This window comes from Motacilla alba, chromosome 3, assembly GCF_015832195.1.
Source record: "Motacilla alba alba isolate MOTALB_02 chromosome 3, Motacilla_alba_V1.0_pri, whole genome shotgun sequence".
NCBI lineage: Eukaryota > Metazoa > Chordata > Aves > Passeriformes > Motacillidae > Motacilla > Motacilla alba.
Genome location: NC_052018.1, coordinates 109577263 through 109603677, shown reverse-complemented (window position 1 = coordinate 109603677; position 26415 = coordinate 109577263). Strand labels below are relative to the sequence as shown.

The window sequence follows — 26415 nt, the reverse complement described above, 5'->3', positions numbered from 1 at the left end:
TGTACAGCTGCAGACAAAACTCTTAGTAAGCACACTGCTAATCCCACTACATTCCACATGGTTATCATTTATATCACAGCAGAAAATCTTCACTGCTTTTGACAGTTTTCTTTGTCTTTAGCTTCTATGACAAAAGAAAATCTTCATGAGAAAAGAAAAAACATTCTTTTCTGCAGCAGTATGGTCAGGGATTTTTTTTATGTTTACTCCACACTAAATACTACTGGATGACTGAGCATTCCAGCCCTCATAAAATATGGAGTAAGAATGCTCTTCTGCAGGATGCAGCTTTCAGCAGTAAAAGTGAAAGGGCGTGATTTACCTCTTGGCAATCCTGAAGAAACTTTTGGAGATCCCTGTTATCTTTCAGTCTCATCAGAAGTTCACTGGCTGCTTCACGGTTCTTCCTATGTCTGGTCAGAATAAAAAAACAATAGAGAAAGGAAATGAAACAGGGATTTCATGGAAACTGTCACTGTTGGTTTCTGGAGACTCTTTGGACTACAGGTGCTGGTAAGTTTGTGGTGTGTGTCCTTTGCTGCCTTTCAAAGGACATTTTGGAGCGTGTTATTTAATGGGCTCACTGAAGTTCCACATCTCCTTGTTTTTGTGACCCGTTAAATACACACAGAACATTCTGAAGTCAGCAGGGTTTCACAACATGCTATGGACAGAATTTGGCCCGCTCATTTTAAACCCACAGGAGAGTTCAGGCTGTTTGCCAAAGCACACAAGAAAATTGCAAATTGCAACAGTAAGATGACGTTGTGTGGCCCTTGCAGGAAGCACCTGCTGGAATGCTCTTTGTAAAACACCTTCAGCACCTCCTTGTCCCACACAAAGCTGAGCTGGGCCACAGAACCTTCCCAAGGCTGTGTTTAAGCACGTGCAGCACCCCTGTGTGGTTCTGCACACAGAAGCACTTGGAACATACTTTTCAGAGTGGTTAAGAGCAGCCAGAAGAGGAGGAAAGGTTAATCCAGAAGCCCTAATTTGATTCATGACCATTTGCCCCTTGAAGAATGAGTCACGCTGGCAGTCCCAAAGGTTGTGGTGGGTCTTTCAAATGGAATGAGGCTGATTCCCCAGGTACCTCTGGGCATGTTTTTAAAAATGCTTAATTTGGAGTCGTTATCCCTGTCCTTCCATCCTTTCATTATTTATGAGGTAATTTACAAGGAAGAGACAGAGTAAAGAAACAATTGTTATTTACTGCTCATTGTGCTAGGCTTATCCCTACTGCACTGTACAGGGGTTTGAAGTGAAATATTGCTGCCATTTGTAATAAGATAAATATGGATTGAGAGTTGGAAATTATTTTAAAGGGTGGCAATTTATAAGATGAGCTCAGCGCATGCTGGCAAAAGCTAAATAAATCCATGTTAGTGGAGATCTCCAGGGACTCATGATACTCCAGAAGACCATAAATCACATGTTGATGACAACTGGATTATGACACCACTTTTCCTGATCTGCAGTAAGTTACCACAGCAAGCTCTCTGGCAGCAATTTAGTGACTTCAGAAAAACAAGGAATACTTGGAGACACATTTTCTATAAAGGCAAAAGGTCTGTAGGGAGAGGAATAGGAGAAAACCCTTTAGAGGACTGCAATTTGCTTCTCTTTGGCCTCAACAGCTGCCTTCAATCAACCAGGCAAGCAGCATCTCTATGGGTGTAGTCAAGAAAATGATTTATGGATTGCATGGCAAGGAAGACACGTGGAACCATCAAAGCAACAGCCTGGAGTCCAAGCCCAGGTGAGGCTGAAGTTTTGACAGAGGGAACACAAAGGAAAAGACACAAACTGTGCCTGAGGAAAAACCTCTCTAATGAGGCAAACATCCCTGGGTTTGATTCCACTCTTTCTTGGCTGGCTTTTATACGCCTGGGCAAACACACTGCATTACTCAGGTTGTTAAAATGAAGCAAAGGACTGCTTGGGTGATTTTATCAGGCTGATTTCAGAGATTTAAGGCTAGATTACATTACAGACTCATGTATTCTGGAGAGGACACGAGTTATAAAGTTTAAAGGAGAACTTTCACGGTGCTTGAATAGATTTAAGATAAGTAGAGAAGTTCTTATGTTGAAAAAATCCAAATTTTAAAAAACTAATAAAAATATCTCCCATGGAGTGTTGGAAATACTGACTAGAAGGACTTTGAAGGAAACCATGCAGGGATATCAAACAGATGATGCCATAGCATAACAAATATGATCTTTGGTGCTTAGAGCTATGTAACTGTCCAAGGTTGTTTTGTTCAAGATGACCTGGAGTGAGACTGGACAATGAGTTTTCTCTGAAGAAAAGGGCTGAACCATAACAAACTAGAAGCATTTTGAGGATGGGCACTGCTGAAACAGACAGGAATTCCTGTGTTTTCATCGCTGAGCTTTTAACGGGAATAAAGGATTTTAAGAAGTTATTTAGTCTGTTCTCCTCCTCCAGACTAGCTGTACCTAAATATCAATAACTCCTTGCTCAGATATCCCTAAATCCTTTTAAAGAATTCACACTTAACATGCTTCTTACTAATTTGCCAGAACAGTTGGTGGAAGAATAGTTTGCTCTGCAGACTCCAGTTACTCAGAATGGCTTTGAGTTCTGTCTCACACACAGGACTTACACTGTAAGTGTAAGATCTGTTCAGCACAAGGAGGTGTCTGACACAAATTAATCCAGAATTTGCCCGGTGTCCCCAGGTTGACTCCCAGAGGCCCCTGAGAATGCTGACAGTGCTGAAAACTGACAAAACCACTTGTGGTTTAACTGTAAGCCTGTGGGTTTCAAAGCCTGTGCAGAAATAATAAATCTTACACATGGTGTGAATGCAACTGACTGCTAGGAATCCTGAGATATATGAAAGGCAGTTTTAGCTTCTTTCATTGCTCCAGCAAACAAGGCACTCTCCCTTCTGAATGGGCAAGAACAAAACTTACTTCTGTTCTCTGTTGAGCAGAAAGTTGCACAAATACAAAAGTTGATGTAAAACAGGCTCAGATCACAACTTGTGCCAGATCTGCCACTGTCCTTAGACTAAATCTCCCTTGCAGAATCAGAGGCCATGAGCAGGCACATGGAGAGGGGCAGTTCCCCAATGCTCTTTCAAGAGAAAATGAAGGAGAAAATGCTTCAGAGCAGCAGAAGTCACCCAAGCAGGGAAAGCTGCACAGGAAGACCAGCTACCTCCCCAGCTGGAAAAGCTAGTTGGTGATAGCTTGATGCAAACTCACCTTCTCCTTCCCTTACCCTTACCCCATGTCCTTATGCTCATTCATTCTTGCTTTTGAACTGCACTAAAAGGTTGTGCTGAAGTGTTTCTTCCCTATTGCACTTTCCTTCCCCTTGTGCCATCCCTATTGAGATGGGAACCATCCTAGGGCAGGGCCAGCGGGGTCTCCTCAGGAACAGCTCAAAAGCACCACTGCAAAACCCACTCTGAACAATACCAGAAACTACAAAGAGCTCCCTATGGGAAGTACGGAGCCACTGCACATATTTGTGCTTGTTTGTTTTGGTCCTTTGTTAGACTTCCAGGTGGAGCTCGGCTGGGAGAGCCGCTTTTTGTGCAAGCAAAGAGGCTTCCTTTGCTGCCCCTCCCAGTGCAGGCAGCCCCAAGGCTTTGTTCTGGAGGCTTATCAGCCCCCCAGACTCGGGGAGCAATCACACGGATTTCCTGGATAGCGGCGCTCCGGATGGTTTTTGCAGCGCTCGGCAGGAATAGCTTTGGAATTGAGGAAATGCTCAGTTCCAGTAGGAGCTCCAGCACACGTCCCCCGGGCAGGACAGCAGGGACAACGGGGCACAGAGGAGCAGCTGCACTGGGGTGACAGCCACCACAGCCTCTGCAGAGCACACAGGACATGGGCTGAAGCTGTGTCCCACTCCAGCCACTTCAGACAGAGCTGCAAGATGCAGCAGGCCATTCGCTATGATATCCTTGGATGCTTTCTTTTCATTCCAAAAGCTGCAGAAAGAGGATCCCTGACCAGAAGGCTGGGATCAAGCTCTCCTGCTTTCCTAAGTGGATGGAAAAACTTAGAGTAGGGGGCCCTTAGAGAGGGTAAATAAAGAAAATCACTGTCCTTGTTGGCCCCTTGACTGTTTTCATATAATCTCCTCTTCCTGGCCTTTGCAGATTCTCTCTGGGATCTAGAGCCAAGCTGGTGAGAGAGAGAGAATGGAAACACAGGGTACCCTGGGGGTTCAACTGTCAGAGGCCCTCAGCAAGCTCTGGGAACAGGAGGAGCTGCCTTTCCTGAAGCCATGAGGCATGGCCAAAGTGGGTGCACACACAGTGGGACATCTCTGCCCAAACAGGAAAGGTACACCATCTTCTGAACTACTTCAGTTCAGTTTCTCCTTGGAGATGAAGGCACCAGGAGAACCTGAGCTTACCAGCTGTGGGGGAATGGAAGTCTGATGGGAGGGTCATCAGTGACATTTCACAGCTCACTACTGTGTTCTGACACTCACAGTGCCTTGAAAGACTCCACTGTTATCCAAACCAAAAGCAGAAAGAACAACAGCCATCAAAATGGAACATTTGGGTTTCAAAGAAAAAGAAACTTTTAATATTCTATAGCATCCATGCCACAGACAGAGAGAGAAAGCAAAGGATTTGTTCTGGGATGAAAGACACACTTGTACCAGTGCTTCCTAATCTGATCTGAGAGGGGCCAGACAAGCTGGAAGAAGCGATCAAAGTCGAGTGGGTGGGGTGGATGTAATGCCAATTACACCCTTGAAGAGCCACATTCCTTCTCCAGAGGAAGGACAGGAATAAGTTATTGTAATTACACCAGCTCGGGGGCAGCAGAGGAAACTGAGACTTGTGGAACCAGACACAGCCAACTGCTACAGCTCCCACCAGAGCATCAAGTCTGCTCATACTCCAAGAATTACAAGGCGACACTCAAGCAACCAAATTCTGGGTAGGGAGCTCATTACCTACCAAGCCTCTAGAAAGTGGGAAAGGTATTGTTTGACTAAGATTAGCCTGGTGCATTCTTGAAACATGACAGTTCCTATTTTTCCACAAGACAAAGAAAACAGTCTGGAACAGACATTTTCTAAGCTGTTACTTTGCCTTTGAATCCTGGTAAATGGGCATCTCTCAGAGACAGAATTAAAGGAGGAACAAGTACATTGTACCATCATTCTGCCCTCACCTGTCATCAATTGAATCCACTTTCTCCTGGATTTTATCAGAGTTAATGTTCCCATCACTAACGAGCCTCCTGCCCGTCTCCACAACTGCATTGATCTTCTCTTCATTGGCATCCATGGTGGTCATGAAATCCTCCTGCTTTTTAATAGCAGCTTCTGCTCCTTCCAAGGTGGTTGGCATCTCCGTGTGCGCCAGAACGTATTCCTGGGATTAAAGAAATCAGAGAGAGAATTGTTACACTCAGGCTATGCTGCTGCTCCAACAACAGACACCTCCCAAGAACAGTTTGATGTAAAATACACTTAGAAAAGGGCAATTTGTCTGCTTGTGGCTCTCCTGCCAATAGACTTTGTCTGCTAATTGCTTGCAGTACACAGAGCCAACCTGTAGAAATGAAGTCAGGTATATCTTGACCACTTGCCTGGTTATTAAGAAAAGCTTCTGCTTGCTTGGTATCTCTGAGAAACAGCTGGTAGGCATGAGACTGGGAAAGGAGATTTTGCCTGTTCTCCCACATTTTGTGAAGCTCATTCCATCCGGTGTCCAAAGCCTGTAGGCGCTGGCGGAGGAACATGTACTGAGCGTCAGTTTGCCCTTGTGTCACCATCTCACCCATGTCCCTCATCTTCTGATAATCTTCCTCGTAGTTGTTGATTTCATTCTTGATATTCTCGTGCTGAGTGAGCAGCTTCTCAGCCTCTGTCAGGGTGTTGGGCATATCTTCGGAGGCAATTGCAGTCTGTGTTCTGGAGAGCCAGGACTGGAAGTCATCCAGATCTCTCAGGAACTGCTGCAGCTTGCTGGCCTCTCCCAGGGACTCTTCCCGGTTCTTCAGGGTGGTCTTCATTTCTTCCCACACGTCATTGATCTCTGCAAGCCGTGAAAGGATGGCTTGTGCCTGGTCAGGATGCTCTGATTCCAGCTTCTCTGCCTCCTTTTGCAGGTCACTGAGCTTGGCTTCGATGGCCACCAGGTCCCGTTCCATGCCCGTCAGCTTCCTCTGCAAGGCCATCACTCCAGCCAGGTCATTACCCAGATCTTGTGTGGACTCAATCACTTTGGTCTTTTCCCTGATCCAGGATTTGGTTTCATTACATTCAAGATGGTAGTTCTGGATACTCAGAGCAGAAAGCAGAGCATCCTTCTTCCTATCTACCAGTTCTCTGAACTGGCTCCACCTGAAATGTGTGAGGAGAGGAGAGCAAAGAAATTGAGATTTGTGGGAAAAGGATGTGGCAGCATTGCTGAGTGAGCAGCTGCTCTCAGCAGCTTGGTAAACCCAGCTACTCGGGGTTTCCTCAGTCCTTCCCACACCATCAGTATCTCTAGCAAAGCAATCATTAACCCAGACATGGTGTGTATTAGAATGTGACAAGTACCAGCACACTGAGTATAATTTTTCCTCAAGTGAAAAATTGGCAGTTACACCAACTTTTCACACTCCCTTGGTTCATTCCGAAGCTAAAAAATGCCGGGAGTTTACACAAAACTATATTGATTTCTTTTTTATCATAGTAATTATTACAGTCAATTTCCAGCTCTCAAGTCAAGGTGCTGACACACTCAGGGCCTGATTAAGTCAAGAGCAAAACTCCACCTGATAATCAAGTATTTGAAAGGCACAGCTCTTTCCTTTTGAAGCCTTAAAGATACTTCAGGTAACAGCATCAGAATATCTTAAAAAAGCCTACTTAAGAAAAACAAATGACCCCACCATACTTGTTCCAGCTGGTGTGATGTTCCGAGCACGAGGCTTTCACTTACCTTGTGTTGAGTTTATCTTGCTGTGCTTTGATCTTCTCCCCGGGGTGGCCACTGTGCATCAGCTGCCTGGCAATCTGGTTCACCACGGCCACACGGGATGCCTGGTTGTTCATTTCTGGCTCCAAGCTTTCAAACCTGGAGTGGGGCAAAACAAACAAACACAAGATCCCCCAGGCATTAGAGAATCTGAGCCACAGGCAAGCTGAGAAAGGTAGCTGGGGTAAAACACTTCCACCCAGTATTCCCCAAACTTCCTGGCAAAGGCATTCTCACCTGTGCTGGATCACTTCCAGGTCCTCCAGCTTCTCTGGAATCTGCATATTATTCAGCCACTTCTCCTTTTCGTCAATCCAAAGCTCACAAGCATCTGCCTCACTGAACATCTTATAGAGAGCGAGGGTATCCTGCAGGGCCTGTTTACGCAGCCGGGTCAGCTCAGCAACCTCTTTGTATCTCTCCTCGATTCCGGACAACCTGCCTTGCACATCCGGAGACTCCGCGTGCTCCTGTGGCAGGGCCTTGGCCTGCTCGTGAAGAGAGTCGATGGTCGGCCGGTAGCTCGCGATCTCTTCAGCCACATCTTTGTGTTTCTTGACCAAGGACTGAGTGGAATACTCATCATGGCCAACATCATTACTGGAGACAATCTTGAGGATGTCCAACATCCACGCGTCAATATCGTCAGCATCAGCCTGGAACTGGTGAAGGAGAGAGGCTTCCTCCAGCCGCTTCTTCCTAATGGCAGATAACTGCTCCAGGTTAGCCCACTGCTCCCGGATATCCTTAATTCTTTCTCTGATCTTCTCAGACCCAAAATGCTCTTCCGCGATCATGTCTTCACCTTCTTTTATCGCCTGCTGAAAGTGGCCGCTGCGGCCACTCATCTCATCCTCAAACGCCTTGTGTTTACTCAAGAGTCGCACGACACTGGTTAGGTCCTTCCCGTAGTCATCAGATGACAGGATCTGCTCCTTCTCCCTGATCCAGCCCTCCTCTTCAGCCATTTCCCAGAAGAATTTCCAGAGGCGCCGGGACTCCTCGAGGCGTGCACGGCGCTCGGCCGCGAGCTGGCAGAGCTCCTGGTAGCAGAACTCCATGTGAGCCACGCGGTCCCTGATCACCTGCGGGTCACAGGGCTTGTAACCTGCTCGGACAGAGAACACGTGTTACCACCTGGCCTTGCTCACTCCCATCCCCACAGCGGGGGGGGGGAGCTGTGAATTCCTCTGAATTCACAGAGCTCTGAATTCCTACGTGTGCCAGCTGCAGGGTTTACATGAAAGAATTCATGGTTAGTCTAAGGAAAGTGAGCGGGAAGTGTTCAAGCTTCACCACACAATAACGCAGATCAGAAAACACTGTCCTTTCCAAAAGACAAAAAAAACCCCTAAAGGAAAGATATTCATTACTATTTCCAGTGAGACAAAATTCACTGAATTCAGATTTATACACAACTGTACAAAATGGACGTCATTTACTCTGTTAACAGCGCTGGGTTCTAGGGAATTGCTTCCTTTTAGGATAAATTGGGACACCATCAGACTGGGTCCAACAATCTGTGAAAATGTTTGCATTAGGAACACAGCATGGGGAACTGTGGTGACCTCTACAAAGTCACAGCAGCTGCTGGTGAGGAGCGTGACATCCCATGCAAGGCACAATGCCACACTCAATTCCTGAGCAGGTTCCTGGACAAATGAATCATTGAACTGCTGAGTACAGACGGAACAAATGGAGCTGGATTCTCTCATTCTGGTGGGGAATTTAGCTAACCTATGTAGCAGAACTGATGAGTCTCACAGATAACCTCAGAGGTAATTAAGACAAAATGTTATGTTGGGTGCTGGTTACCTTCTCCATCGGTGGCAAACTTCTGAGCAGAGGCATTGACCCCTCTCACTCTCTCAGCCTGAATAGCAATGTCAGCTTCCACCAGAGCGTGTTTCTGCAGCAGGTCCTCAACTCCCAACAAATGTTTGCCGTAGTCTTGGGACAGCAAAAGCACCTGAACAAAACGAGGAAGGGTGAAAAAACAGGCAAAGGCCGTAAAAAACAGGCTGAAGGCCATAAGCTGTTTGCTTCTTTGGGACTCCAGGCACTGTTATCTGTTGGTACATTAGGTCAGAGGAACTCCAGGCACATAAGGACAGAAATTTCAAGTGTAGAGACATGGCTGATACAAATTTGAGCCAGCAGTTTTGAAATCACTGGCAAGCACTAAGAACTTGACTGCTCTTTAATGAATTTGCAGTCTAGGATGCTGAGAGCCTGAGCTAGCTCAACAGGGCCAAGGAGCAGCACTCAGCCGAGGTGCTGTGAGCTCCTACTGAGCTGTTTCTTTCCTCCAACAGCTTCCAAGTTCTGCTGGCTGATGGACAAGTCTGGGTCCTTTCCCTTCCCAGATCCCAGGAGAACAGACAGGAAGAAATTCAAGCTTTTTAAAGCAGAGAGGTGAAGAGGTGACTTGCTCCCCATGTAAATCATAATAGAGAGAGATTATTTAATTCCCTTTTACCAAATCTGTCATCTTTACCCAAGCACTGTGACCACTCTGGGCTCTATGAGACAAACATGAAGCTGGAAAGTAGCTTTTTATAGGCGTGAACTTGTTCTTTTTCCTTAACATGGTTTCAATCTTTATTGTTAACAAATCATAAGGAATTTGTTCACTGTTCTTGAATGTGGATCTTCTGGGTCTGTGTACTAAACCAGAGGGGTAAAATGAATCTTGACAGAAAAGGACATGTACACCTCTGAGCAATATTTGGTCTGCATTCTCAAAGGACTTCCACCCACCTTCATCTCGTCCATCCAGTCCATAATGTACAGCATTTCCTGGAAAATCTTCTGCAGCCCAAGGTTCATCTCCAGCCGCTGTCTCCGTGCCCGGAGCAGCTCCAGGAGATACTCCCACAGGCGGATAACATTGTCCTTCCTTGCAGTGATGCGTTTGATGTCGTGGTAGTTTTCAGTCTCGAGCTCCTTCGCCACCGCCACCACGGCCTGAACCCGCTCCTCGTACGCCGCGATGTCCGTCTCGATGGCCTCGTGCTTCTTCGTGGCAGCCTCCACTGCTGGGAGGTCAAAGCCAAAATTGTCCTGCAAAGACACAGGCACTTCTTCAGGAATGGCTGCTGAGGACAAAAGGCTCACTGCTCAACCTCTGCTGTCAGTTCTGACTTGGCAAAACACACTTGTTTGCAAATCCAGGACCTCAAAATGCTCCCAAGAGTCTTCTTTAAATAAAATAAGAGATGCCTCTGATAATAAAGAACCACTGATAAAATCAGAGATATTATTCACTGCCTTTGGGGGGAGAATCACATGGCCATCAGGATTAGTCCAGGGCTGATCTAATATTATCATCTCTAATATTAAACAATAAAATTAACTCTTGGGCTGATTTCACTGAACTCACCAAAATATTCAGATAAAGAAAATACTGACTGTGGGTAGTTATTTCCTCATCAAATTCTGCTGACCACAGTCTGGTAGGTTCAAGGAAAGGAATCCCAAATGTATAAAGAGAGGATGTACAGTACATACACATAAAGAGTAACTAAATACAATAAATAAATATACACATACATAGATGTAGTAAATTATGAGGCACAGGGAAGAAAATGTTCTCCTTGCAAGAACTGCATCCTGTAATTACTCATGGGAACCATTTTAGTCACCCAGACAATTTCTGAGAGCAGCACCTGAGAAACGAGACGTTGATTTTCACTCAGCCAAGTTTCTCTCATAGCTGCCTTGCGATCGAATCTCCGTGCAAGTTGTTCCAGTTTCTCTTGTCTGATGAGCTCATTTCGCAGTGCCAGTTCTCTTTCATGTTCAGCTTTTTCCAGTCTTTCCCAGGCCTGAAGATGTGGAGGAAAAACACACGGCTTCTAAACAACACATTCTTACAAGATTATGATAAATCCCATCTCCTTTGCATGAAATCAGGGTTGAAGTCACTACAGACAACTTTCACCAAACTGGTTCAATTATTTATAAGCCCATAAATCCAGTTTGCACTGGCTGGCCCTACACCTTATTTGCTAATATAAACACATGACTTAAAATCTGTTCTCAATTAAGCCAGTCACTTTCTGAACAAGCTGTTTATCTCAGATGCACTTTCTCTCATCCTTTCTTACCCCCCTTCCCAACAAAGCCTAAGGAAACCACCTGGCTTGAATGTGTAAGAAAGCGTTTATTTAAAAAAATAAAATCTCCTGAGTGCTACTCCCAAACAAGCAGATTCTATCTTCCTCCTTTAGGAAATGGGAATTAGAGATTCATGGCCTCTCACCTCCAAAATCAACATACAACTGTTGTCCTTTATCACACTTTGGAAAAGAAAACAAGTGCAGAATTTGGTTACTTCTGGTGCTTACAAGTCCTTTATTCCCCCCAAGCCAGAAGTTATTCATATGCATGATGATAAGATTACAAATATCAGCAGTCTTAGAAGCATGTTGGAAGTCAGCTAATCACCTCTCAGATCTTCTTACAGACCACAAAAAAAACCCTCAATTAAACACAAACTAAATCTAAATCCAAACAGATGTGAAACTGCCTGAAACACGACTATTTTGGGCATTCCTCCTGCACCCAGGAGAGCTGAGCAGTTTGCTGCTCCCTGGGATGAGGCCACAGACACCCACAACAGCTGGTCTGGGACTGCCAAGCATGATCAAACACAAAGGAGAAAGCAGCCAGGCTGAAGCCGTTTGTTTTCCTTGAGAGAGCCTGTCAACTCTGCTGTGCCCAGCCCTGCCCTGCCAGCTGCAGCAGCAGAGAACAGGCTGCAGGACCCCAGAGCGATCCACGATGCCCAGGCAGGGCACTGGGAGGTGAAGGGGAGGGCACAGCACCCACTGCTGCTGCCTTCTGTCACTTCTCTCCAACAGCCAGGACCACGAGGGGCAAGGCAGAGCTGGCAGCCCCAGGAGCAGAAGCTCCTACAGATGCTGAGGACACCCCGGGCCTGGCTCAGGGTACTAAGTCCGAGCTATAGGAATAGGTCACCCCACCTCACCATCCCTTACAGCCCCCACATCAACGCCAGAGATCACAAATGTTTTTGAGAAGAACAAATGTTGTTGAGAGAAAACAACAATATCCCGAGTCACAGGGGAGGAGCTGCTCAGTTTACCTTGTTAATGTCAGAGATGAGTTTGCCCTCCCTTGGCATGTACACTTTCTGATTGTTGGCTCTCATTTTGCTTTGGATGGTAAAAAGCAGCACTTCCAGGTTTCCTTTTTCTGTAAATCTAAACAAAATTTTGCAAGAGAATTGAGTTATGATCAAACTTTCATTACTGCTAAGGTATAACCATAGAATCATGGATTGACAGAAAGGTTTGGGTTGGAAAGGACCTCAAAGCCCATCCAGTTACACCCCCTGCCAGGGCAGGGACACTTTCCACTGTCAAAGCCCTGTCCCACCCGGTCTGGAACACTTCCAGGGATGGGGCAGTCACAGCTTCTCTGGGTAACCTATGCCAGGGCCTCCCCACCCTTACAGGGAAGCACTTCTCTAAAATATTGAATATAGTCGACTACAATAAACTATAATAAAGCACTTGTTTAAAATGTTGACATGGTGAACGGTGCATTCACATAAACACCTCCATCTTGTGTGGAAGCTGGGAGCAATGGAAATAGCCCACACTTCCCCCGGAGCCAGTTGGGGCAGACAGCAAAAGCAACTTCACAGAAGTCAGCTGTCTGAGTGTTTGGATTTAAAGCCCTGGGGGACAGGAAAAGGCTTTTTTTTTATTCTAGTACGTGCACTGTCCTAGTTCACTGCATCGGCACAAGAAATGGAAGTTTTATTTAAAGCCCTCTGCAGTCAGTAAACTCTTCCCACTGTTTCCCCTGCGTTGTACGCCTGGGAAATAAACAAACTCCATGGGCATTAGGGAATAGTCTGCAATTTTAGAAGAAGTCTGGATCCTGTGTAATGTTTTGGGTCGTGATTATTATTCATTAGAACTCAAATTAGACAAAAATAACAAACAGATTTGATATCACAATCCTAAAAGAGGCTTTCCAGAAATAAGTTGTCCAGTTTTGCTTGTATCAGTCTGAGTAAGTAGAGCTGTTTGACAAAGCCAGACACGTTTCCTCTTCATGTTGGATAAGCAGTAGGGATCTTTTAATAGCAGCATTTTGGTATTATCCACTGCTATTAAAAGCACAAGTGGTGACATTACTGTACTACCACAGTATGCTATTACCACTCATATGATAAGACAGGCATCCCAGGGCAGGGACAGCTTCCAGGACTCCCAGATCCTGTGGGAGACACGCTTTTCTCGTTGCTGTTGTTATTCTCTGCACACTAGCAGAACAGCACAAAGCAAACGGGCCCCAAATAACATCGACAAGTACCAGTCAGGAATATGAGAGCTGGGCTTGCTCAGGAAAATAAATTCTTAAGCCACAACTAAAATTACTGGGATGTGTTTGTTTTTTTAAAAAAATCAATGAGTGACTAAGCCAACAAGACCACTGACTGTTGTGTTAAGCTGAGATTAAACTCACTTGGGTGGTTTCTCCACTGTGCGGTAAGTGTTGAACGCCTGCAGCTGCTGCTGCACCCCAACCAGGGAGTTGGCGAATTTGCGATTGTTGAGGATGATAATGGTTTGCTCAATCCACTCCAGCAGGTCAGAAGCCAGGGACTCGTATTTTTCTATCATTTTCTCTGTTTCAATGGCATTGTCAAGCACCTGCAGCAGCAGCACAACACACATGAGTCACACGGGTAGTGCTCTTCAGTCATTTAAATCCAACAAGCCACATAAAAGGAACTGCTGGGAGACTTGAGTTGTGAATCGGAGTACTCACTGCTGGGATCCCTGAGGAATGAGAGCTTGGCATTTTTGAGCACTAAATTCCCAAGATCCCACAGCAATAGCGGGGCAGAACTGAGGCTCACACAAGGATTCCTGTTTAGTCTGCCAGCTGTAAGGACCGGGGCAATGTTGCCAAAGGACAGAGAATGACTGCACATGTTTTAAATTAGGGACTTTTCCAGAGGAGACAGAGTGCCCAGCGGGTGAGGAGCAGTTAATGAGAAAGGAAAAGTAGCAATGATGCAAAATGAACAAGCAAAAATAAAACACCAGCCAAGTGTTTTCTAATGTGAGGCAGCTGGAAATGAACTACTCCTCATAGTCACATGGGAATATTTAACATTCAAAATACGTTCAAAAGCAAAAAAATCAAAATTACCAGAGAGTGGACTCCTTAAAAATTAACACCCAAGAGGAAAAAGAAAATCAGAAATATGTTGCCTGCTTTGTAACAATTTATAATTTAAACTGACAGACCTTTCCAATACGTTTTCCTTCGACAGCCAGAGCTTTCATCTTGGAGAAGTAGTGGTAATATGTCACCACATAGGTGATGATTGACTTTTCATCAGGGTGATCAACACTGATATCTGCAAACCAAACAAGAGTTATCTCAGCATGCTGAGGCTGCAGGGGTTACACCAGCACAGCTCAGAGTGCACCAAGGATACGTTTGGGAGTCAGAGATGGGTTCAGTGGCAGTTCAGCCCCTAAGGTGGGTGTCCTAATAAAAAGTAAATTGAGCAGCTTTGCACTGGTTCTGGCAGTAGTGTGGACTGGGGCTAAAGCTTGGAGCCTTTGGGCTTTACAGTCAAGTTCCAGACTTTGCCACAGCTTGTGCACAGCCAAATAACTCCTCTGGTGTCTGCGTGAGTTGACAGAACTATTGTAAATTGACAACTTCAGTGCTGTGTCAGCATTTGGAGAGAGGAATTCAAACTTATGTCTGTCCAGGTGAATCTGAGAGATACAGGTGGAAAACAAAATATTTCTCAGCAATTCTGAGGCACTGGAAAATAAGCAAGAAGAAACTTGCCCAAACACATCACTCCTGCCCTGTGACACAAAGTGCTCTTGCCCCAGCACTGGGAGCACACACACTCCCACAGAAGCACAGGCTGAAGCTTCTCTGCTCCTCCGCTTCTCTTCCTTCTCAGAAGGAAGCCTCTGACTGGAATGACTTTATGGACACAAGGCCAGGCCAACAAACTTGTCAGATGGCAGTAAATAAACACAGGATTAAGGGCTCTTGCGCTACTGCTGCTCAGTTTGCTGCTGGAGAAATTTCACATTCTCTGCCTTCCTCTCTGCCTGTATCACCAGGTGAGTCAGCAGCATCCAGCTGCTCTTGGACACAAAGAGCTGTCACAGAGATGTGCTCTGACATGGAGGGGTGGGAGGTAAGAGCCCTTAAGTGCTGAAACTGCTGGAATTCTTACCCTCGGGGTCCAGGAGCTTGGTAAGACCAAGGTGCTGCTCTGCCAGGTTAAAAGCATTCTGCAGATTGTAGTGTGCATTTGATTTCTTCAGCTTGTCAAAATCAATCAGATCAGGCCTAGACAGGATGGAAAATTCTTTAGATTTCCCAAAGCACAGTGCAGCCACCCTCAAATGAACTAAAATCTCCAACCCTTAGAAAACCCAGCCAAGGTTTCACGTGCCCTGTGCATTTCCCAGCAGTGTTAAAGGAATGAAGCAATGCCAGCACATGGCAAGTAGGACCTGGCCATGGGACAAAGCAAGGGAGAGCTAAACAGCAGGAAAGGTGACCCTGGAGAAGAGAAGAACAAAGCTGTGGTCATGAGTCTCTCCTCATGCCCATGGAAGCGTGCAATCCATCTGGATTAACTCCATCTTGAGCAGCATCCCCAGCCATGGCAGCCTGGCACCACATCTGGCCACCCTTGGGCAGGGATTTTCTATCCCTCCAGGCTGCTCTGGGTGTGTTTCCCCACTCCTGCCCCCCAATTCCAGACCTGGGCATGGGTTACTCACTGAGGTACAAGAATCAAACCAAACCCAAATAATCACAGGTGTAATTTATGCCCTTGAAACCGAACACAGCCTGTTTTGACTGGTGGTGTGAGATGCTGCTGCCCAGCCGAGCTCACAATGACCACAAGAGCTGTAAAGCTCAAAACAAGGCAAGTTGCTCTAAAACTCTCAGCAACTCCTCAACTTCCTGCTCTTCACAGATTTTTAAAATCAAGCTGCAAGGTAGCTCCAAACCAGGGTAGACATTGAGCCACACGTACCTGTGCTTATGGATCAGTGCATTGAACGCCATCCCATCCCTCCAGCTTGTTGTAAAGTTGTGGATATTGACGTTGGGGTAGCTGCACAACAGAAACAAGGAGAGTGCAATCAATACAGCACCCCCAGTGCAGCTCTGCACACTCTGGCACCAAAAGCCAGAGCAGGGAGACATTAGGTTTGCCTTGAAATTGTCATTATTTGTTCAGAGTAGGGAGAAAAAGAGTCAGCATATCATTATATATATTTATGGATTATCAGATTGGTGTGTTTATCACCCAGAATTAACATCATAAATTCAGACTTCTCTGACTTGTAAACATCAACTCATTTGTCTTGAATTCCCTTCTCTCTGAATCCACTTAAGAAGATATATGTTTGCCCATTTAAAATTATTTCAACAAAAACTCAACATGCTGGAAGAGCTTTAGAGAAAATGACTTATTCCACACTCACCCAGCTGTTTTCATCTGGCACCACAAAAGCAAAGCATCTTTAGCAGATTTCTTCTCTTTGTTGTCCTCAGTTTCAACGCTGATATCTTGGATCTAAAAGTAACATAGAAGATTTTAATATTTCTCTGAGAAAACACATTGCCTTTTTGGAAAAGGTGAAAGGAATGCTGGGAAACACCAAAATTAATGCTATTAAATGTTTATTACTATGCTATTTGTTATGAGTTATATATTTATTATATGGATGTATTATTGTTTCTGCAAAAGGACTTCCCAGCCTTTTTTAACTGAGGGCAAAGACCAATCTGGAACTTGCTGGAAAACAAGAAATCTCAAGCCCTAGCTGGGACACTAAAATAATTCCTGTGGGCACCCTTAATCCATGTCAGTGCCAGCCCAGCCAGGTTATGGATAACCAGCATGGAGATGGAGAGCAGCTCAGGGCAGCACTTCCTCCTGGATCTAGTGTGGAGACTGAAGCTTCACATTTATTAGTGATTTAAAAAGAAAGCCATATGAATTTCCCCACAGGAAACTCCCACCACAGGTCAGCAGCACCACAGAGACTGATTTATCCTGACAGGCTCCCAAGCACTCCTCTCTCCCATCAGATGGGAACACCTGGGAGTACTCTGCTCCTAAAATGCACAGTGAAGCACGTGACAAACAGGCGTGGAAAGCTCATCCACGTATCTGTGTGTGCACACAACTCTACCTGGAATCTCAGGATAATGGTCCAAATGAGGCCAAGTGTCAGCCTGTGATTCCCATCCACAATATCATGAGATCCCATGTTTTCCAGGTGCACGCGTTGCTCTTTCAGGAACTGGAGGGCTTTATCCACATTCTCCAGGCAATGGATGCGCATCCTTCCTTTAGTTGGTTTAGGCTAGAAGGTAAAAGGAAGAATAAAAACATTTAGTACTGTAAATGGGTGGGGGAAAAACCAGAGCTTGTAAACTCCTCAGTCCTGGCTGGTGCATCAACTCCCAGGCAGCAACGCTGCATTTGTTTGTCAAATTCCAGAGACAAAACCACTCCTTGCATCTTCCAACCTGTTTTCACCAGGATAATGGAAGCAGGTGCCAAACCCATGATGGGAAAACCAATATCCTGGCCCAAATTTCATTTGCCTTTCAAAGGATTTTTCCTGCTTACTTCCCTCTTGTTTCCTCTCCAGGATATTCACTCACAAGCTCAGATTTGAACTGTGAGCTAGACAGTAAATCTCCTCCAGAAGGAAGTGGCATTGCTTTTCTTCGGTCAGTAAATCGGATAAAGAGTAAGAAAGTAACAGAGATTGATTACAATTTTTTCTTCATAGGAAAAAAACGCTAATTAAAAAGAATCAGCTACATCAACATAACGCAGTTATATGAAGGCCCAGTGCAACTGCAAAAATGCAGTGAATGTGTTATCAGCATGCAGAATTCTGCTGTAAAACTGAATAGAATTAAGGGAACTTTGTTGTGCAGATGAGGATTACAGCTGAATAGCCTATTCAGCGTGCACTGGGATGTCACCAAAGGTACTCAGCCAAACAACTAATTGCCATAATTTCCTTGTTTTCTGCAGTGAATGTAATTAACTGGCCATGGAAATAGCTCAGGCAATATCCTTGCCCCAGCCTGCATTCAAGGTGAAGAGTTTTGGCCAGTGCCATGGTACAGTCCCTGGCCACAGGGGATGGTGGAGAGGGAAGCCATGCAGGAAGATGTCCTTTGGGACACGCAAACCCTGAAGCCACCGGCTTCAGCCTCAGTCAGCCTGGGTCTGTTCTCCTCCCGAGGCTGGGGAATGATGCAGGATCAACCCACAGCTCACAGCAAGGAGGAGAATTTCCAGGAGACTCCCTCTGCTTTGGAGTATAAAAGGCCCTCCAAAGAGGCCCAAATTGCAGCCTGTGCACACCCCATCCATCCCAAATGCTGCCAGTGCAAAGAGCCACAGCTGGAGCAGAAGAAGCAGGAGAGAGCTGCATGGTTGGCTGAAGCCTCCCGGAGATTCCTCACTCAGCAGGGACAATCTGGGATCCAGCCTTTAGCTGGCACCATCAACCATTAGGAGTGTAGAAAGCTGGACCTAAGACTTGACTGAACCTTGCAAAACAAAACACAGGGAGGAGGCAGTTCTGGGGCAGGAGGGAAGGCGGAGGCCTGGCTGCACCCCCAGCTCCAGCCCACGGTTTGTCTCAGCCCATGGCCACACCTGGAGCCCTGGAGCAGCTTCCCAGGCCTGCTCACCCGCACAAGGATGTTCCCAAGGCCAGGAATGACTGTGACTGTGGCCACTTCTCAGCAGCAGTGGCAGACCCAGCCTGTCCCCTCTGCCTTAACACAGCCCTTCCCAATGCCCGAAGCACTGCCTGCACCACCTCTATTGTGTCAAACTACCGAGCAGAAAAGGATTCAAAAAGCTCTTTTCGTGCTCTCAGAAGCTCCAGTGCCACGGTTACAGAGCCAAAACCATTCACCAGAGATGTTTTATGTAGAGGAAGAGGCGTCAGAGTCTGGTTTGTGCAAGGTGTGGCTGTGCTTGCCACACTCCACTGCATAGCCTCAGGATGAGGCATAGTGAGACATATCTTGCACATTTATTGGGCTGACACAGATCCAGACACTGAGTGGAGGGAAAGCAAATATCAAACCCAGAGTTTTCACACACACGTTACAGGAAATCTGGCTCTACATCAAAACCCTTCCTCTTTTCCAAGTGAAAATGAGACAGAATTCACTACAGAGAATGTGCCTAAGTGGTTTGACCTTTGAGCATCCAGGAACTGCAAGGAATTTACTAATCCTTAATTTGGTTGGGAAGAAACTGAGCTAAATGCTTAATCTTAGGACAAAAACAATTCCCAGCTTTATTTTTCTGTTTGGGAGAAGCTGGTTAACAGTGTGTGCAAACCAAATTACAACTGTCCTTTCATGCTGGCTGGATTCTTTCCCACTGTGCTCAGTGAGAGCATTGCATGCTATCACTTTCCTTCCAAACACTGCTGTGCAGAGGACATCATGCTGTAAGGTCTGGACTAAACACTAGGATTAGGAATCAAACTGAGCAAGGTCAGGAAGATGTAGGTGTTGCCATTATTGGTTGCCCTCATTCTGAGTTTCTCCAACACACCTCCAAGGACTGTGGGTTTTCATCAACAAAAATCACAGTAAGTTTTGGAAAATGCAGGGTTTGTGCGATCGAAGTGAGAGGGCAAAGAGCAGCCCTGCTTCCCTGACTGGCATCCAAAATCCTGGACTCTGCTCCACAGGCTCCAGAATCTCAATCCCAGTTTCAAAAGAGAGGAAACAACTTCTGTTTGTTCCACTGCACCAGTAAATACCCCATGTTTATGGGATACACCTATGCTAGCTTCTGCTTTCTTACCATTTGGTGTTTCTTGTCTTGATTTTAAGTCTTCTGCATAAGATCTGCCTTCACATTTCTCTGGGGTGCCATGGAGATGTCAGAACCTACCTAATATTGACTAAAATAAATTCCAAAAACTGAAGAACATCAGCAAGTGGAGGCTGCATGGCAGTCCTCCTGGAATATTTTTGGTGTGTGTAAGATTCTCCTGGAATACTTTTGGTGTGTGTAATTGTCTCAAGGTTTAGTGCATTGCGTTTACTCTTGTTTGCAGAAGAAGGTGTGGTGGAATGCACTGTTCAAACAGAGCCTGCTGTCCTCCAGCCTCAGATAAGGAAGCTCCAAAAAGAATGTGTGGTGGTGCAGACAGCTGCCAATGCCAGACACAATGATGCAAGTGCAGCTCCAGGAGGCTCCTGTCCTCTCCCCACCCCACAGCTGCCCCAGCCCTGTTTGCATTTTCCAAAACCTGGAGTGAAATATGGACATGAACGATGCAAGCACAGTCATGGGACTGCTCTGAGCTTCCTATTTGCTGCTGAAAGTCAAATCTTGACAGGCAGACAGGCAGATTTAACCAGAGGTGACACATTTGGTGTCTCAGCCCTCAAATACTGGGGCACGTTGGTCTCAACTCATCCCTGTGTGAGGAATACCTGCTACCTGCAGTGAGCATGTCAAACCCAGCACATGGCTGAGGTGAGCGGTCTGGCAGAGACAGAGAGGGGCTCAGAGCAAACTGCAGCTGATGAACACCAGGATTTGTTGCCCCATCCACAGAGGCACTTCTGTGCACATCCCAGCTCCCTCGTCCTCCCAGATGCACTCAGGCAGCTCCTCTCCTGCCTCCCCACACACACTAGACTGGGCCATATGTTCCACTCATTAACCAGAGTCTTAAGCCACAGAGCTCCACTAATAGGAGAGCTTGATGACAAGTGATTACCCAGCCCCCTGCAGCCTTGGGTCTTAGCTAAAGACTGGTATTTCTTTGAAAAGATTGCTCTAAATTAGGCAGTTAAGAGCATCGCCATCATTTAAGGAACTGAAGGAGAAGCTGATACCCAGCCATTTCCTGGCACCCAATTTTCCTCTTGGGCAGGAGCATTTTCCACTACAAGGACTTTCTTACTCACCACTCCTCGTGCTGGTACCAAGAGGGTACCTCAGCACACTCAAAGAAAGAATTTGACCCACTTATTGATATTGATTTTAGATATACCCCTTACCAAAGAAAGCCCAAACCTTATCTGAGTGAAATCAAGTACACTCAGGGACATTCCTCAGCAGTGGGGTGTAATGAACACACCTCCAGCTGCTGCCAGGGTGGCATGGCCCTCTCCAGTTGTTGTCCTGCACAACCCTGGCATGCTCTGGGAAGGGAGCGGGGATGTGCCAGGCCTGCACACCTACATCACTGCAGAGTTTGTTAGCAGAGAAATGGGCCAATGCTCCCAGGGCCCAGGTGCCCCAGCATATCTAACTCACCACTACCAAGGGATCTAAGGGGCTCAGGAACATTTTGTACTCTGTGCCTGTCTGATCTGGGAGAAGGGAACATGCTGCTGGAAGCACTCAGCATGTTACCAGCAAGGAACCTTTGAAGAAGACTTCCTTTGATTCCCACTGAAGCCACTAGGAAGGCATTTTAGTGGTGTCTGGATCCAGCTGAAGCAATATAGCTCTTTTTTTTCTTTAATATATAAAAAGACATTTTCAGTGCTGAACTCTCAGCACCCAGATTTCCTATACTGCAGTTGAGACAAGGATTCACAAAACCCCATCCAAACCCAACCCAACCCAATCCCCCCACAATGGATACTGATAAGCACTTACAAGTCTCTCTCCTGAAAGCACTTCCAGGAGTTTGATGAGCATCCTCCCATCTCGAAGGTCAGTGTACAGGTCTGTAATTCGGCAGGACACACGAGCCAAGTGGGAATTCACCCACTTTGTGAAGGTCTTCTTCTGAACTGCCTCACGTTCATCTGTGGGGGAAACAACAGAATGTTACTCAAAATAAATCACAGCTCACGTTTCTACGTGAAAATGGGATGCTCAATCATTAAAGATTAAATCAAAGGTATGGCTTGTCCTTTTGAGAGAATCATTGATGAAATTAGGACTTTTCATTGAAAACCCACCATTCTTCACCTGCTGAGTTCACCTGCTCTGGAACTCACACGAATCTGTAACACATTCCCCCAAAATATCCCAAGCCCTTTTGGGTTAAGACAAATATGATAGAGAGCCGAGACCAAAGCTTCCCACTGACTTTTTCCCCTTCTCATGACAATATTTATTTGCAGATTCAACATTTGTAACTGTATTTACACAATGTCAACATGAATTTTTCCATAACTGCATGCCTGAGGTAGACAAGCATTTATATCAAGCCATAGAAAAATAGATTCTTTCCACCTTCCCTTCCCAGAGTCTTTCACAACAGTTTATAGAGGAAAACATTGGCTGTGAGAGCTCTCTTACTGCACAGGCTCACTGCAGTCCACATTAATTCACAAACTCCTACCCAGCTCCTATCTGCCAAGCCCAGAGCTCTCAGACAGAAAACATTATACATCTCTGTGGTTACATTCTTCTGCCAAGGGCTTTGGATGAAGCCTTGTTAGCCAAAAGTCATTTCACTGAGCTGGGAAATACTACAGACCAAATTTGTCAAAACACAGGTGCTCTGACTCGGGCTCTGGAAGCCACAGCTAGACAGATGAATGGAAGTGCTCTGCTTTCCCAGGCAGACAAGACTCCAAGCCTCCCATCAGCCTCTGTAAAGATGTTGGCATGTACAGAAACAGGACATGAAGGCAGATTAATCCTAAACTGCAGCACCCCCAGCTCTGAAAGCTCCAAGAATGTTGCTTAAACACAGAGAACATTCCAGATGTGGCCGCCCAGGGGTTTGGTGGATGCTGTCCTCCCAAAGGAAGGATGTGCTCCCCTCCTGGCAGTGCAGCGTGGTGAGGGCATGCCCAGCACGTTCATAACCAGTCACTGCCTTCAGGACCTTGGGGACAGCAGCAGATATCTGATCATGGTGATGTGGGATGACAAAGATGCTGAGAGGGAAGAGGACAGAAAGCTGAGGACCAAGTAAAATAAGAAAAGACAGTAAGAAGAGAAATCAGATAACAGAACGGTGGTGAGTGGGAGGAGAGCAGACCTGCACTGAGTGGTGGTTTGCACAACTGCACAAACCCCACCCTAAGATTTCAGTTCCTCCCACTTATTTCTGAACTTGTTCTTCCTACCCATGTGGTTAGACATGACCAAATCTACTGCCCTGAAACTGCCCCATTTTTGACAGCTTTTACCTACCTGTCAAGGTGTGAAATTACAAATGTGGCTTGGAAAAATGTCAAAGCTGGGGTTAGTGACAAAACAATGTTCTTTGGGTGAACTGACAGTTTGCATTTTTGTGTTTGCCCTTACTCTGTATGGAGCAGAGGATCCCTGTGATAGAGGAAGAGAACAGGAGATCAGCAGGAACTGCAGTCAGTGTCTACTAGCTTTAAATATGGGATTTATGAACTATTTCTAGCAAGTGCCTGAGAATGCTGTATCTGCATGTCTGCTTGTCTAGTAATCCATGCCTTTACTTGAAGAATTTTTTTAATGAGTCACAGAAGAGAAACCTTGCAATAGTTGGTGCTTTTTAAAGAAAATTCCATCAGAAATGATGTCTCCTCTCACCAGCTCGTACAAGCCCCAGGAGAGCTCAGCAAGTTTGTTTATTTAATCACTGTAGTCTCTACAAAGAAGCACAACATTCAGCGATCCCTGTGCTTACATTCATCCCAAAGAGAGATGCCAATGTACAGGACCATGCAAATAGAGATGGATATACAACATATTATGTAAAACAAAAAGAGCTATCAAATACCATCTTAAAGCCAACCATTAAAAAAAATTGGTCAAAAATGATGACCAATTTTCACTGTTCCCAATTTTGGGAACAGTGAAAGTAAAGAACGGGAAAAGAACGTCCATGTGGCTTTAGTAAAAGGAGATGAAGAGTCAGGGCCTAATTCTGAACAGATGAAAGACACGATGTGGGAAATGCAGTGACACATCAAGTCACGTTGTGAAACTTTGGAGCCATGGTATTAACTGACACCAGCTCGGGATCTTCTGGTGTTGAAAGCAAGTTGAGGAAGCCAACAGAGCAAGCAGCCCTTCCAGGACAGGGAGGACAGGTCCCTCCTGGGGACAGTGTCCATGTGGCTCTGAGGCCGCTTTTCCAAAAAGCTTTCCCACCCCAGCACTTTCAGTGGCCCCAAAGGAGGACAAAGTGCATTTTTCAGGCAGTGGGGACTCGGGGGGAAAAGCCCTGAGAAAGTTTGACTGACTTCTTGTCCTGAGTGTTGCTTCAGCGTCCTGAGTGTTGCTTCAGCATCCTTAAGCACAGTGAACTATCAGGGAGAGAGAGGATGGGAGTCCAGCCTGGCTGGAGGCCCTCTGTGCTCGGGGAGCTGATGGTGGTGCCCTTAGGAGTGTTTTCTTTACTCTAGAGTTCAAAGCCAGTTGCTGCCTCTCCCCTTCTGCTTTCCCGTTTCCTCAGCCTTGCTCTCGGCAGCCTCGATTTCCTGTTTACAGCGAGTGCTGCAGGGCCCGCTCGGTTTCTCTGGCTCCCACCTCCGCCCCCGCCCCAGCTCGCTCCTGCCTGAGCTCCTCTCACCTGATCCCCACCCATCCTCTGTGGAACCGGCCTCCTCCCTTGCTGGCTCCACCGCTTCAGAACAGTGTGAAAATCTCGGCTGCGACCACAGCCGCGCTGGTTCCAGCGCTAACTCCTCGTGCTGAGCCTACAGTCAGCTTTTCACATGAGCTCCAGCAACTTCAGTGCTGGAGCCATTCATGGCTTTTCACTTTCTTTCCATCTCTGCTCTGATTTACAGCAAGCAGGGCCCAAAGCAGGGAGATCCCTGATTGTCCGGGTGCGGCCCCATGGGAAAACCCTGTGGCACCACACAAGGGCCAGGCCTCACATGCCACTGCCAACTTTTGGGGACAACCAGCAACTTATGTTAGAAAAATGCCACTGGAGAGACACAGCAGCTCTTTCAGGCTCCTAATGGGGCAGTCACCCAGGAAGGCCAGGCTTTATCCTGCTCTTGGCACAGGCAGAGCACAGCTCTAATTCCCCACTGTCACTGTCAGCCAGAGAAGCCCCTGGAGGAAGAAGGCACAGCCCTTCTTACCCCGCATCACTTCACTCCTCTTGCACTCCCACAACGTGGGAAAGCAAACCAAGCCCATTTGGAAAGTGGTATGACTGGGGTTGGTCATGTTAAAACCTCTCCTGATTATTTCTACATGATGTTTCACAATGACAGCAGGTTTTTGCAATGCTTTTATCAACTCTTTCTAACTGATAAAATATTTTTCTGCTCTAGGGTTTCAGGTTAAAACACATACAGAATTAAAACCAAGGAATTTTGATTGTATGTTTCAAATAAAGAAAGATACGTACAGAAATGTGGTGCTTAGAGCCCTGACAATTTGGCTAAGCAAACAACACAACTGTGGTGACTCTCTTAATGTGCAAAAAACCTCCACAGTAAGGGCCAGGTGCATCCCTGAATGGTGACTCCAGGGATTTAACATCAGCCATGAGTCTTGAGTGCTATTTACAAACCTCATGTGATGGTTTTGACAAATGTCCTTCATATTTTCAAAAACACAGTTATGGATTTTGAAGATTAATTAAAATGAGAGGATATGGGTGGAGCTCCAAGTGTCCTACAGCTTGTGAAAACATTTGTTTCCCAAGGGTAAAGAGAAATGAGCAACATGCAAAACATGCACAGCAGGAAAACGGAAGCCGCTCTCCGAGCACTATCAATAATAGAGAATCCAACTTATCTTGAAGCAACACTGGGAAGGAAATTTCCTTTATGCGGAAGGCCCCATGACAATGCTACCACCAGACAGGGGCTTGCAAACTCCAGCACTGTGATTGTGATGCATCAAGGACTGACTTTGTTTAGGAGTTCAGTAAATAAACCACAGTTGGTACACTGAAAGCATAAACTGAGCTGGACAGGATCACAAACAGGCATCTAACTGCTTCCTCGCTTGAGGGGAGACCATTCTTCCTCCACTAATTTGATGAGAAAAAATCTGACAAAAATGCAGTCCACTTTCTGAAAGCCCAGAGCTCAGTTACCGAGTCCCCAGTGCGGGACAGTGAGAGGGGGGTCACATACACCACCCCCCTTGTCACACGCTCAGCTCCGCTGGCTGAACTCAATAGGGCAGTGCCAGAATAATGGTGAATTTGTTTTAATAACTGCCCTGGGAAAGGCAGGGCTTCAGGAGCTGGCTGAGAGCAGCGTGGGCCCCGTGACCCTGTGTACTCCCACATGCCAGCGGTCCTTACGGGCCTCAGGGCCTCTGTGTGCAGCAGCGCTGACCGCAGCCATGGCAGAGGTTACCTCTTACCTGCCTGCTAAAACCAGACACCCTGATCACTTCCATACCAGTCAAACCACATTTCCAGCACGCTGACCTTGAATCCCTTTCCAATGGAGTGGTA

At 46.2% G+C, this 26415-nt stretch overlaps 1 protein-coding gene across 6 annotated transcripts in view; it reads right to left on the bottom strand.

Moving 5' to 3' along the window:
- The window catches only part of SPTBN1 (spectrin beta, non-erythrocytic 1), a 116203-nt gene that overhangs the window by 25449 nt on the left and 64339 nt on the right, over nucleotides 1-26415 (bottom strand). For all 6 annotated transcript variants that reach the window (XM_038130449.1, XM_038130453.1, XM_038130450.1 and 3 more), the window contains 16 exons: nucleotides 21699-21850; nucleotides 17215-17388; nucleotides 16501-16592; nucleotides 16047-16127; nucleotides 15231-15346; nucleotides 14269-14381; nucleotides 13478-13665; nucleotides 12084-12201; nucleotides 10642-10800; nucleotides 9734-10036; nucleotides 8789-8942; nucleotides 7211-8081; nucleotides 6938-7072; nucleotides 5595-6351; nucleotides 5175-5377; nucleotides 323-413 (listed from right to left, as the gene is read on the bottom strand). In XM_038130449.1, coding sequence (XP_037986377.1) covers nucleotides 323-413; nucleotides 5175-5377; nucleotides 5595-6351; nucleotides 6938-7072; nucleotides 7211-8081; nucleotides 8789-8942; nucleotides 9734-10036; nucleotides 10642-10800; nucleotides 12084-12201; nucleotides 13478-13665; nucleotides 14269-14381; nucleotides 15231-15346; nucleotides 16047-16127; nucleotides 16501-16592; nucleotides 17215-17388; nucleotides 21699-21850 — 3707 coding nt within the window. The remainder of the gene's footprint in view (nucleotides 1-322; nucleotides 414-5174; nucleotides 5378-5594; nucleotides 6352-6937; nucleotides 7073-7210; nucleotides 8082-8788; nucleotides 8943-9733; nucleotides 10037-10641; nucleotides 10801-12083; nucleotides 12202-13477; nucleotides 13666-14268; nucleotides 14382-15230; nucleotides 15347-16046; nucleotides 16128-16500; nucleotides 16593-17214; nucleotides 17389-21698; nucleotides 21851-26415) is intronic.